This window comes from Stigmatopora nigra, chromosome 2 (assembly GCF_051989575.1).
Source record: "Stigmatopora nigra isolate UIUO_SnigA chromosome 2, RoL_Snig_1.1, whole genome shotgun sequence".
NCBI classification, from domain to species: Eukaryota; Metazoa; Chordata; class Actinopteri; order Syngnathiformes; family Syngnathidae; genus Stigmatopora; species Stigmatopora nigra.
Window position 1 is genome coordinate 20,387,862 of NC_135509.1, and position 13,822 is coordinate 20,401,683.

At 40.1% G+C, this 13,822-nt stretch overlaps 1 protein-coding gene across 2 annotated transcripts; it reads right to left on the reverse strand.

The window, feature by feature from the left end:
- Positions 1–3,940: 3,940 nt before the first annotated feature.
- ska1 (spindle and kinetochore associated complex subunit 1) lies at positions 3,941–12,889 on the reverse strand. 2 transcript variants are annotated; one of them, XM_077741318.1, is made up of 4 exons: positions 12,140–12,889; positions 9,722–9,877; positions 6,790–6,959; positions 3,941–4,614 (listed from the first exon to the last, which is right to left on the reverse strand). In XM_077741318.1, the coding sequence occupies exons 1-4, from the start codon at positions 12,160–12,162 to the stop codon at positions 4,526–4,528; spliced, it is 438 nt and encodes a 145-aa protein (XP_077597444.1). In that variant the 5' UTR covers positions 12,163–12,889; the 3' UTR covers positions 3,941–4,525. The 2 variants fall into 2 exon arrangements, with proteins under 2 accessions (XP_077597444.1, XP_077597434.1); XM_077741308.1 differs by lacking the exon at positions 3,941–4,614 and adding an exon at positions 5,373–5,987 and having other exon boundaries at positions 12,140–12,844.
- Positions 12,890–13,822: the final 933 nt, after the last annotated feature.

Genomic DNA, 13,822 nt, shown 5'->3' on the forward strand with positions numbered 1-13,822 from the left:
AGTGGCAGCCGGTAGCGGAAGCTCCGTACGCTTTTGCTCGTTGTGTTTTTGCTGCTTTTCTGTCTTAATGATTTGATATAATGATTCTTAATGATCCCATATACTTTGCTTTGTACTTTGTGCTTTTTGATTTGTTTTTCTGCGGCCTTTGCGACTCGGCCCTCCCTACCTGTCGCGTGGCTTGTTTTTTTTTGTGCTATTCTACAATGTGTTGTTTGTTTTGTGTCTGTCTTCCTACTGATAACTTTTTCTTCATCCCGTATTTGGGGAGTTTTGTTGTCACCGTAGCAAGAGGGTGAGGATGCAGAAATAGGAAAGGCATTTTAGATATAAATCGATAGGTAATAAGTTAATAAAAAAATACATGAATAAATATATAAATAGTCATGTGTGTGTGTGTGTGTGTATATATATATATATATATATATATATATATATATATATATATATATATATATATATATATATATATATATATATATATATATATATATATATATATGTATATATATATGTATATATATATGTATATATGTATATGTATATATGTATATGTATATATGTATATGTATATATGTATATATGTATAATGTATGTATATGTATATGTATGTATATAAAAGGAGAAGAAGAACATCCGCAAAACTGCTGCAACATCTTTCACGAAAGATGCCAAAAGGGTTGTGAACACCCAGAATAAAGTCATGGTGCGAATGGAAAATGCACTGGTTATTTGGATCCGTTATTGTAGGGCGAAGAAAATCAGCCTGGACGGAAACTTTATCCGTACTAAGGCTAAATCTTTGTTCGACGCCATGGTGCATGCGAGTGGTGACGACGACGTCAGCGTTCTGGACGAGGAAGAAGACGTCAACGAAGGTGATCCTCTGCCCGGTGCCTCAAGCCAGGACCCACGACCACGTACGGCTTTCACTGCCAGCAAGGGCTAGCTTGACGGGTTTAAGCGGCGAGTCGGACTAAGGAATGTGTCGCTGCATGGAGATGCAGCCTCTGCAGACGGAGCAGCAGTGAGGCGCTATGTTGAGGGTGTGTTTCCAAGATTGATAGAAGAAAATGGCTATGTCCCGGAGCAAGTCTTCAACATGGATGAAACTGGACTCTACTGGAACAGGATGCTGTCCCAAACCTTTCTCTTCAAGGATGAACTCCAGAAGACAGGTTTCAAAGCCCACAAGGATCGAGTGACTCTGCTCTTGTGTGGCAATGCAGCAGGATTCATGCTGAGACCCGGCCTGATCTACAGGTCACTGAATCCCCGTGCGTTGAAGAAATAGAACAGGGCCTTGCTGCCAGTCTACTGGATGTCCAACCAAAAAGCATGGATCTCCAAGGCCCTCACACATGACTGGTTCTTCAACTTATTCGTTCCGCAGGTAAAACTTTACCTAGCCAAAAAGGGACTGCCCTTCAAAGTGGTTCTACTCATGGACTGTGCAGGAGAATATGCAGCTAATTTGCACCATGAAGGGGTGCAGGTGGAGTTCCTTCCCCCCAACACCACTTCCCTCATCCAGCCCATGGATCAGGGGGTTATCAGGGCCTTCAAAGCCCTCCACACCAAGGCGACAATGGAGGGTCTCATCTCCTCCATTGAAGAGCCGGACAAGACTTTCAGCATGAAGTCCTACTGGAAGGACTACAACATAGCCACGTGTCTAACCAACATTCAGAATGTCCTAAAGGGCATGAAAGAACAGACAATTATCCCCAGCTGGAGGAAATTGTGGCCACAGAAAATCACTGAGGACTATGAGGGCTTCACTCCCAACGAAATTCAGCAGTCAGCCGTTGATAATACTGTCAGGCTGGCTCGGTTGGTGCAGACCGAAGGCTTCTCAGACATGACGGCTGATGAGATTACAAATCTCATCGACTGTCACTCAGACCCACTGACAGAGGAGGACCTACAGGAGATGACCAAGTCGGCGAGTGAGGAGGAACAGGAGCCTGCTGCCGACGACGAGGGTGAAGAAGCTGACAAAGGTGGCCTTACTTTGCATAATTTGCAGGACCTCTTTAATACTGCCAAAAACCTCCAAAGAAAGGCCAAAGAAATGGACGATAACATGGTGAGGGCAGTCGAGTGCAGCAATGGCATTGATGAGGTCATGGCTGTTTACAGGCGCATCCTCACCGACCAAAAAAAAACATCGTTCACAACTCCCCATAACAATGTTTTTTACGCGCCAAAGAACTGCGGGAGATCCATCTGGACTGCTATGATGTTTTTGAATTTCTGAGTTTTCTGAATAAAAGTTCACATTTATTACATTTGCAGACATTTTTTGTATGCACCAACATAACACCTGCATTCTAATGTGGATTAAAAGACCCGAATGAACAGAATGTTAGCCTGGTGGTGGTTTTGTGCACGCGTTATACGTTTCTATAGGCGTTTTTGATGGCGCCCGCCTACTTCGCGGATATGCAGCTAATGCGGTGGGGTCCGGTCCCCATTAACTGCGATAAGCGAGGGATCACTGTACTTTATATGTAAATTCTCTAATTTGTTTCACGGTCCTCCCACGACTACCAACTAAACCCTTTTAAATTAGTCAGTGTCCCAATTTCATATGAAAGATGTGAGGAAACATACAAACTGATCATTTTTATATCAGTAAATGATTTATTAATGTTTAAAACAAATCAAAACATGAAAATGTGCCTTGTGCCGCAAAAATATCTCCCTCTGGCTTTAATAGATATAACAGCCGTGCCTGGCCACCCAATAGCGGCAAAAGCCCATTCTGCCAAGGGCGAAAGCCTTCCACTTTCTAGTACATTTTAGACTTTTTTGTGTGCAATATGTGTGTGTGAATTTATGTGGCACATTGCATTTGTACGGTTTTTAATTGCTTCATCAGGAGAATTCAAAATAAAATAACGGCTAAGGAAACGCATTAACTTTTTGGAGGATTTCATTTGATGGATCTTTTTCGTATCTTGAGTCACTCATTTGCATATAAAAAATGTCATAACCTGAAACTTTCTGTACCGGGGGGCATTCATAAGTAGAGGTATGGCTGTACTAGAGGTCTAAATTATTTCAAACTTTAATGTTTTCCCATTATTTTCTCTGTACGCAGTTTCCATAAAAAATATGGAATGTGCAAATACCAAATTTCTTAAACCCCTTTGCATCTGAAGGAAGTCACTTTGACATCAGTTACTCTTATAAAAAGTCATACTAAAGGACAATTGAGCTAAATCAGTGGTTTTCAAAGTGGGCGGTACCGCCCCTCGGGGGGTGGTGTGAACTTTCAGGGGGGCGCTGACGAATAAACAGGCGAATGGGGGGCGTTGAAATAGTGAAGGGGGCGATGGAGCAATTACAGTAAAATGTGACGTTGGTGTTTGTAGAAAGACCGGAAAAATGGATTGTCTGTAATAAAAAGTCGACAAAAAACAAGCTATATTGAAACAAGAAACGTTGTCTGCTCGAGCGCTCACGAGCAGCGCGCATATACCGTATATCACTAATTGTCGCGAGTTTATCGTCGATGCAGGCGACTGGGGAAACCACCACCATCCAGTCAGCCGCAGAGGAGCACACAATAGCGCGCCGGCAACGCTTAACCACAGACGTATGCGCACAGCGACCGGCTTAATGCATCAGCTATCAATTTTTATGATTCGAGGTGAACTGCGCATTGGTCTATTAAAAGAAACGAAATTAGCGAATAATATCTGAGGCGCCTGTCTTCTATTTATTTAAGCTTCTCTCCACATGCAAGTCAGTTTTTATAGCTGCCAGAAAGCAACTATACGTGCGCGATTTTCTCATCATCAATATAGTCGTTCTAGCGTTCGTTGGAAAGGGGTAAAGAGGGGGGCGTTGGCATTTTGGCCCGGCGGTGAAGGGGGCGGTGGCCAAAAAAGTTTGAAAATCACTGAGCTAAATCAATCAGACGTATTCAATGTTACTGAAAGAATAATATTTGTTTTTTATTATTAAACAGTCACCAAAACATTTCACTATCAGATCTCTTTTTTTCCCCAGTTCATCTGCTTTTTCGGTTTCAATGTTTGGTGTGAGGAGCCTGGCCTCTGCAGAGGCGGGTGCGCCTGTGAATGAGACTACCTAAGTGTCCGTAAATGATGTTGAATTCATGAAACTAGGGTGCTTGGGTTCCAATCCAGGACACGGATACTCCGGTTTCGTCCCACATTACAAAAACATGCATGGTAGTGAAGAATGACATTTTAACCATATAATCTAATAAATACCATGTGTTTTACTCATTCATTTTATTACAGCTGCATCAGTTCTATATATTGCTGTTGTATCATTATCAAATGCAGTATTATTTTGCTTATTCATTTTAGTAAAGCTGATTCATTTTGTATGTTACTGTTGTATTATTGAGCACTTGTTTTAACTTAGTATCACAGACTGTCGAAGTTCCCCTAAAATGAGGCCTTGACAAAGAACAGAGGCCCTCGGCCCAAATTCCTTGTGCCTTTGCAAAGAACAGGCTCTTTGTCCAAAATCCTTGTGATGTTGATTAACAGGAGGCTCCAACACAGTCCAGCCGGATAAGGGAGACAAGCGGTGTAAATCGTCGGGTCCAGGCGGAGAAGGAGACGAGCGGCGCTGACAGGTAGGGAGGGCCGAGTCGCAAAGGCCGCAGAAAAACAAATCAAAAAGCACAAAGTACAAAGCAAAGTATATGGGATCATTAAGAATCATTATATCAAATCATTAAGACAGAAAAGCAGCAAAAACACAACGAGCTAAAGCGTACGGTGCTTCCGCTACCGGCTGCCACTTGAGTGGCGCCATCTTGGTTGTAGTAGCAAAAACGGATACAGACTCAAGAAAAAGACGTTGTAGAGTTGAGCAAAGACAAACCCTTGGACAGCCGTGAATCAGTCAACATCGTGTTGTTAATCAGCTAATGAATATGCATTTTTGTATTACTATAACCGGGCAAACTTGCACGTGGACACTGTTCATCTCATCCTCCGCTGCGCATAGACACGCTCAGCGGGCTTATTGCTTGGGAGGGGGACTCGGAGCTCTGTATAGATCAATTTGTCAGGAATAAACCACTTGTGGATCCACTCGCACTGGCCTGGTCTGTCTCCTCCGATGCTGAACACGCTCCATTGTTAGACGGGATAAGACAGAGTTAAGGAATTGGAGTCAGGTGCTAAAACTTTACGTCTAACAGTAGGCTGATCGTACACTCTAAATTGCCTCTAAGTCTGGGTGTGAGTGTGCAGGGTTGTCCATCTCCTTGTGCCCTGCGATCGGCTTTCGGTGTGTGTCCCGCCTCTGGCCCAGAGACAGCTGGGATTTGTCCAGCACCTCCACAACCCCAATTAGAATAAAGCGGTTCAGAAAATGAGTTGAGAAGAGAACCAACAACTATTTAATTTTTGACATGTAGTCACATCCGAAAAGACATTTTGGCAAACAGGGCTTTTGAAGATTTGAAAGTGGAAAAAAAGTTTAAATTTGAAAAAATAGAAACAGGAATACTAATATCCGAAATTGAAAACATTTGTGACCCTTTGAAAAAAAGGAAGGATGAATAGGAACAAACGCTAAACTTTCAATTGTAAAAACAAATTTTGCATTCAATACTTTTGGCCTTGATTTAGCTCCATCAGACATCACGAGGAAGGGCGGGTAATTTGTGAAACTTGCTGGAAGCCTCCATCCACCCTTTTTCTCTCCTCAGTAAAAAAAAAAAAAAGTTTTGTTTTTCAATTTATCTGTCTAGTTAAGAAACCTTAGACTGCTCACTATTGTATCACAACAAAAAAAGAAAGCCCAATTCAAGAAAACTTAATTACACTGAGTATTGTTAATTTATAATATGACATAACGAGTTAGGCCTCCTCCTCGCAACTCCCGAAGGCGCTGGCAATGTCTCAACATGTTCAGAATTGCCTGAAGCCGCTTGTCCACCTTCATGTGAGTGAATTCACGAAAATCGTTGTCCACCACAAAATACTGACCTGAAAAAGAAATATTCGTGAGGCTAGTTCTCATTTGCAGTAAGTTAATGAAAATAACAGGAAACATATGAAAACCTATAACAACCAATGTGGAATTTTGTTTTATTTCAAAATTAAGGCTATTCGCGTCTGCCCAATCAAACCACGTTTAACTAGGTTTACACGTCTGCGCCCTAAATAAGATGGCTGTCCCAGCCCTAGGTAAGCTGAATGTGCCCCCAAGCGAGCAGTGACGGAACCTGCGTTTTTCACGTTTTATGCAAGATACATACGTTTTATTGTGGAATTTAAAAACAGATAAACCTTATCAAAACAAGACCTTGTGGACAATGTATTTCAGGTTTATTTATATTTTTTTTAATTTGCAAAGGAGAGTCAATCATTCACATTCTTCGATTCCATTCTGCTCTGAGGGACCACAATACAAACCATGGAGTGTTTGAAAAAATAATATCAGGATAAAGTTCTCTGGTGCTTTTTCTGTACAAGACCACCGCACACAAGGCCAAACTTAGAATGAGTTGTACCATATATTAAAACTTAAACATTTGGGTAGCTTGTTACTTGGATTGGATTGGATTGGATAACTTTATTCGTCCCGTATTCGGGAAATTACATTGTGGCAGTAGCAAGAGGGTGATTAGACAGAACTGCAAAGCAAAAGCACAAAGCAAATCAAAGTAAATGGAATCATCTAATCATTAAAACATAAAAGCAGCAAAAACACAAAACATAACTTAACAAAACATTCTAAGTGACTATGAAAAAGTAAGGAAAGCCTTGGATTTTTCTTTTTTAATACCTCTGGTTTCTTTTGTCTCTTGATCCTTAAAGCGCTGGTACAGGATCCGTGCTCGGTTGCTGCGAGATTTGGCAGACTGGTGGACAATTTTATACTTAGCTACAACAGCTGTATTAATGTTCTCCACAGCTGTGTTAATTTGATGGTAGGAAACCCGACCTTTCATGTATCTGGAGAAAGCAGAACAGAGGTTCATGATTTATGTCCTTTTTGCTTTTTCTCGACAAACAGCTGAATTCCCTAGTTAAATTAAAACAGTGGTACGTAGAGACAAAACCTTAAAAAATAAAATTATTGATTTAAAAGGGGGAAAATCAGGAAATGTAATATACATCTATACTCTTCATTTTAATTTGATCCTAAAACAGAAAGTTGGCCTGAACCTATCCCAGCTGTCTCCGGGCCAGAGGCAGGGGATCGGTGGTCAGCCAATTGCAGGGCACAAGGGGATGGACAACCATGTACACTCAGACCCATACCCAAGGGCAATTTAAAGCGTCTAATAAGCCTAATATGCATGTTTTTGGAATGTGGGAGGAGACCAGAGTCCACGGAGGAAACCCACCCAGGTCTGGGAGAACATGCAAACTGCACACAGGTGGACGTGACCTGGATTCTAACCCATGAGCCCAGAGCTGTGAGGCCGATGCACTAACCATTCGATCCACCGGGCCGCCCGCTAAAAGTTGTTTTTGATATAATTTGAAGTTGTCTGTTTATGTGCATGTGTAAAGGACCCATTTCAATATTTTATTTTGTTTTAATTATCATGTATTTTGTTACACTATTAAACATCAATTTGACGTTATTAAGATTTCTGTAAATGTATATACAGTGGGGCAAATAAGTATTTAGTCACCACCAATTGTGCAAGTTATCCTACTTGAAAAGATGAGAGGCTTGTAATTGTCAACATGGGCTAACCTCAACCATGAGAGAATGTGGGAAAAAACAGCAAATCACATTGTTTGATTTTAAAGAATGATATTTGCAAATCATGTGTTTTGGTCAATACGAAAAGTTCATCTCAATAATTTATGTACCCTTTGTTGGCAATAACGGAGGCCAAATGTGTTCTATAACTCTTCACAAGCTTCACACTCACGGTTGCTGGTATTTTGGCCCATTCCTCCATGCAAATCTCTTCTAGAGAAGTGATGTCTGTCGTTGGGCAACATGGACTTTCAATTCCCCAGATTTCTATGGGGTTGAGATCTGGAGTTTGGCTAGGCCACTCCTGGACCCTGAAATGCTTCTTACGAAGCCACTCCTTTGTTGCCCCGGCTGTGTTTGGGATCATTGTCATGCTCAATGTCCTTACGGAGGGAAGATTTTCATTCTCTCAGTAGTTCTTCTACTCCAGAAAACTTACACCAGCGTGGAAAACGTTGACATTAATCTTTGAATTAAGATTCTCAGCAAAACATTTTGAATATGTATTTCCTAAAATAATGGGAAATTATTTAAAATTAAACTAGAAGTAAAAGTGTGTTCCATGGCATTTTCAGGTCTGTCCAAGGCACTTAGATTTCACATAAGTCTTGAAGTGTTGTTTTTTTCTTTAAACTTTAAACGCGAGGATAAAATAAAAATATATAATACATTGGCAGCACGTACGTACTTAAATTTAGAAATATGTCCAGCGGGGAGCAGTACTGCATCACAAAATCTAAAACTCAAAGAACATATGCTCTGATATTTTCTAAGATTAAAGAAGGCCGTGTTATGGAGCCTAAATCTATTAATGTTTATTTTGAAAAGGCTGAAGTATAAAAAAAATCATTTTCCAAACTCCCACACATCTGAATGCTTTTTCAAATTTCGGCCAATGCCTTTGGAGAAAATTCAGGCATGTAGCCAACAAAATTGGTATTATCACTTCAGCATTCTGTTGAAGGTTGGCACTGTGCATTTCAAAGTAGAATGTCAGTTGTCCATCCAAATCTATCTCGTCTGATACATCTTGTGGCTCACCATACCAATTTTTCATTCTTTCATCTTAGAAAATATCAGATCATATATACTTTGAGTTTTAGATTTTGTGATGCAGTACTGCCCCCCGCTGGACATATTTCTAAATACAAGTACAGAAGTGCTGCCGATGTATTTTTTATTTTTTTATTTTATCCTTGCGTTTAAAGTTGTAGCCATTTGCTTGGAGCTACATGCCTGACACTCAGAAAAAACAACACTACAAGACGTATGTGAAATTCTAAGTGCCTTGACCAGACCTGAAAATGCCATGGAACACACTTTTATTGCTAGTTTAATTTGAAATAATTTCCCATTATTTTAGGAAATATATATTCAAAATGATTTGGTGAGAATCTTAACTCAAAGATTAATCTCAACATTTTCTATGCTGGTGTAAGGTTTCTGGAGTAGGATTTCTATTTTCTACTATTTCTTCTGTCACGTACTGTTCTGAATGCCCTTGTTATTCCTAAATGAATGTTATCTGTAACGGGCCGTATATGGCCCGCGGGCCAAGGTTGAAATACATGTACACACACGACCCGGGGGCGGGGCGAGCGCGCAAATCCCATTTCGGCGCAACATCCGTTCGGCTAACTATCCGTTCAGCCAAACGCCCACTCGACGAACTGTCCTTCGGCCAGACGTCCGTCGGCGAAACGTCTTTTGGCGAATCGCCCGAGTACCAACTTTTTGGTACAGCGATCATAAGATCTAGTTGGAAGGAATGTGGCACATGAACTGAATTGAGTTTGACACCCCTAGTTTAGATGGTTGGTCGTTTTTTTGAAGACCGTAGAACATAACATAAATTACTGCTCTATTTAAAAAGTATCCAAGTTACGAAAAACAAGTAGTGGAACCAATACAATTTCGTAAGTAGGGGTACCAGTGTACTGTGGTGGGTACCGAGAAACTAAATGAAAAAGGAAAACTATTTCTATAAAACTATACTTACGCGGGGATATTTTCAAACTCTGCCATAGTGATGAGCGGAATCTCTTTGACATAGTTCTTAATGTCAGATTTAACAATTTCCTGCTGAGTGGACTCCACACCTGCTGCTTGCCTCTGGTTCAGTTCTGGTTTCAGTGGTGGTTCTAGGTGTATTTCACTTAGAGAAAAGTCAGTTTCATTGAAAGAGGAAATATATTACCCTTAGATCAGTTAAAACGGCTCAGAAAATAAATTTTAAAAAGACATTTCTTAACAAAGCACTGATTAGGCATTGTTCAGAATAAAAACATCATCAGATTACACAATGAGATTGAATTTATGTGGTTGCACCTAACACCTAACAATAAGATTGAATTTGTGTTGTTGCACCTAACTCCTAACAATGTTCAGAACAAAACATCATAAGATTACATAATGAGATAAAATGTATGTGGTTGCACTTAAGTCCTAACAATAAGATTGAATTTATAGGGTTGCACCTAACTCCTAACAATTTGATTGAATTTATGTGGTTGCACCCAAATCCTGACAACAAGACTGAATTCATGTGGTTGCACTTAACTCCTAACAATAAGATTGAATTTATGTGGTTGCACCTAACTCCCAACAATAAGATTGAATCTATGGGGTTGCACCGAACTCCTAACAATAAGATTGAATTTATGTGGTTGCACCTAACTCCTAACAATTGGGAGTTACTAAGATAAAAAGGGGAACATTATTGTGGCTTCTTCGAAAGAAAGCAGAAATAATAATTTGAACATCAATTAAAAGCATCATCAGACTATTAGAAAAAAAATCTTGTGTATTTTCACATACTCCAAAGTCTGGTCATTGTCATGGAGACCTGTCACTGACTAATCAGACTTTGCCCAAAGTTTGGTCGTTGTCATAGAAACCAGAGAATTGCGAGGACGACAGACTGTGAGCGGTTCACAGCTGTTTGAGAATTCTCCCCCATCCTGCGGTCTGGTAATAAACTTATTTCCTATTAAATTGATCTCACTCTTTCTTAACCTGCTCCTGAAGTTGTATTTTCAGATCTATCAATGTTAGATAAAGTACATGCCAGGGAGACTTCACATTGATCTTTTAATGGGTAGGCTTGGTGTTGTTTGGCACCTTATAATCATCTCGCTCATTTTGGCTGTGTTGTGGTCCATCGCTTGCATGCTTTGTGTGAACCGCTCTATCGCTAAACCTGCAGCTAAATGATTAGTTGTTCTTCACCATCTTTTTCGTCTACTGAACATTGGTCTGGAACTAGCGTTTACGTCGCATCAGCGCCCCTGTTCTTTGTGGTGTATGGGTGGTAAATTTTCATTTCATCGACTTTTATCGAAAGTTTTTATTATTGTTGAAAAAAATATTTTACAATAATTTCCCTTATCAATTTATCGCTCACGCTTAGTTATTGGTCTTAAAAAGTGTTTGTTCCATCACTGCATCACTGCAAATCAAATTTTGTGAATGTAATCTACACTCTTTATCAGATGAAGATCAGAACAGGGTAAATAGATGAAGTTCGTCAGTTCACACTGGTCTGGCGATGATGTTGCGCATTAAAAAGTCTGAATGTACAAAGATACAGCATGCACTCGCTGGAAACAAGCAGCACCAAATCCTGTACACTTCCAAAAAAAAGAGGTTTGGGGGTTATTATTAATATATAAAACTACTTTCAGTCAGAGTGCTCCTGCTCTAGTGCCACTTTCTGTTTCTGAAACTTGCTAATGTTGACAACTATAATTTTAGCTAGCACAATATTGTATTTACATTTTACGGTCGTAAGAAGCCTGAAATTCACGTGACAGAACAAACATCAGCAGCATCTCTCTGGAATGAACTAACCTGAAATTGGTGTTGCCACATTCATATTCATTCTGCTTATCCTCATAAAAGGTTGCACGGTGCTGGAGCCCATCCCAGCCAAACATGGACAGTAGTCGAGCACCGTGAATTGGTTGCCAGCCAATCGCTTGGCACAAAATTAACTCCCATTTACGCTCACATTCATTCATTTGCTCATTTCAAAAGTAACTTAACTGCTTATGTTTCCATTTAAGTTACTTTAAATGTCAATCATATTATTTCCAATGTGCACTATATTGCACCACAACAAAGCATGAATTCCTGTTATTATGAATTGCAAATGCCATGGAGTGATTTTTAATGTCTCATGTTTTAAAGTGTTAAACCTTTATACTTTAACTAATGAGGTTTTATGTTATATTTAGGACAGCTCCCCTGAATGTAAAAAATGTTGGAAAAATGTCATGTAAAGTTATTTTTCTAAATTGTATTCTATTAATATATGATGCCAACGAATTTAATGTTATGTGATGAATAATTGGTATGTAATTCAGATTGAGCTATTTTCAGTAATAAAAAATGTAGAGTAGTAAATGTTTTTTCTCACTTTTGTGGGCATATGTGGGGCATGTGAACCGGTCTGTTGTTTTTAAGGTGTTGTAGACACTTCAAATTATTTCTGAATAATTCATCAAGCACCTGAAAAAATAAGAACAGACATTTGTAATACAGTGAAATCAGTTAATACGGTAAGGGACCACCATAAGCCAAAAATAGTACTGCAACTCTAACATGACAATTTCAAAATACAGTGCTTTGCTTAAGTATTCGGCTCCCTTGAACATTTCAACATTTTTTCCAATATTTTACCTTTTTTTAAACAAATAAATATCAACAAACAAACAATACAAATGAAAAGTATTACTTATTCAACCCCCTTGCTTTAATACTTTGTAGCGCCACTATTTACTATGCTCTGTCAGTTTTGCACATCGAGACTGATTCAAAGCAGTAAGGCAACACCAATATTGTTGTTGTCAACCAAAGTACAGATGTCGCGGGATGGAGGGAAAAATCTAACTTTTCTGTCTGCTCTAATAAATGCAAATATAGACCAGATCGCCACTTTTACTAAAGACCGACTGATATATCTCACAGAAAAGCGTGGTTATAAAGATTAGTGAGAACTTGACACCATTTACATCAGTGGTTTTCAAAGTGGGCGGTACCGCCCCCCGGGGGGTGGTGTGAACTTTCAGGGGGGCGCTGACGAATAAACAGGCGAATGGGGGGCGTTGAAATAGTGAAGGGGGCGATGGAGCAATTACAGTAAAATGTGACGTTGGTGTTTGTAGAAAGACCGGAAAAATTGATTGTCTGTAATAAAAAGTCGACAAAAAACAAGCTTTATTGAAACAAGAAACGTTGTCTGCTCGAGCGCTCACGAGCAGCGCGCATATACCGTATATCACTAATTGTCGCGAGTTTATCGTCGATGCAGGCGACTGGGGAAACCACCACCATCCAGTCAGCCGCAGAGGAGCACACAATAGCGCGCCGGCAACGCTTAACCACAGACGTATGCGCACAGCGACCGGCTTAATGCATCAGCTATCAATTTTTATGATTCGAGGTGAACTGCGCATTGGTCTATTAAAAGAAACGAAATTAGCGAATAATATCTGAGGCGCCTGTCTTCTATTTATTTAAGCTTCGTTCGTTGGAAAGGGGTAAAGAGGGGGGCGTTGGCATTTTGGCCCGGCGGTGAAGGGGGCGGTGGCCAAAAAAGTTTGAAAATCACTGATTTACATGATGAAGTTGTCTGATCCAAAGGCCTAAGATTTTACCCCATCGATGATTACCACTTGTGGGTGTGCAATAACAATGTGCAATATCTTAGATTGTGCAATATTTCAGATACAGTGGACCCTCGCTACTTCGTGTTCCACTTATTGCTCCCTGCAGAGCTTCGCAGATTTTTTTCAGGAAAAGAAATATTTAAAGATATTAAATTAAAATTATAAATTACATCGTCCAACAGGGTGTGGAAACAAAATATTCTATTAGAATTAGTAATTTCATCATTTTATAAATTTTAAAACACAAAAAGCATCATGGGGGATCACGGTCGCGCCACTTCCGCATCACGGCCGCGTCACTTCCGCATCACGGCCACGTCACTTCCGCATCACGGCCGCGTCACTTCCGCATCACGGGCATAAACGCAAGCTGATTGGCCAGCTGAATGCTCACTGAATATACTCGACTCCCCATTGGCCCAGTCACCACG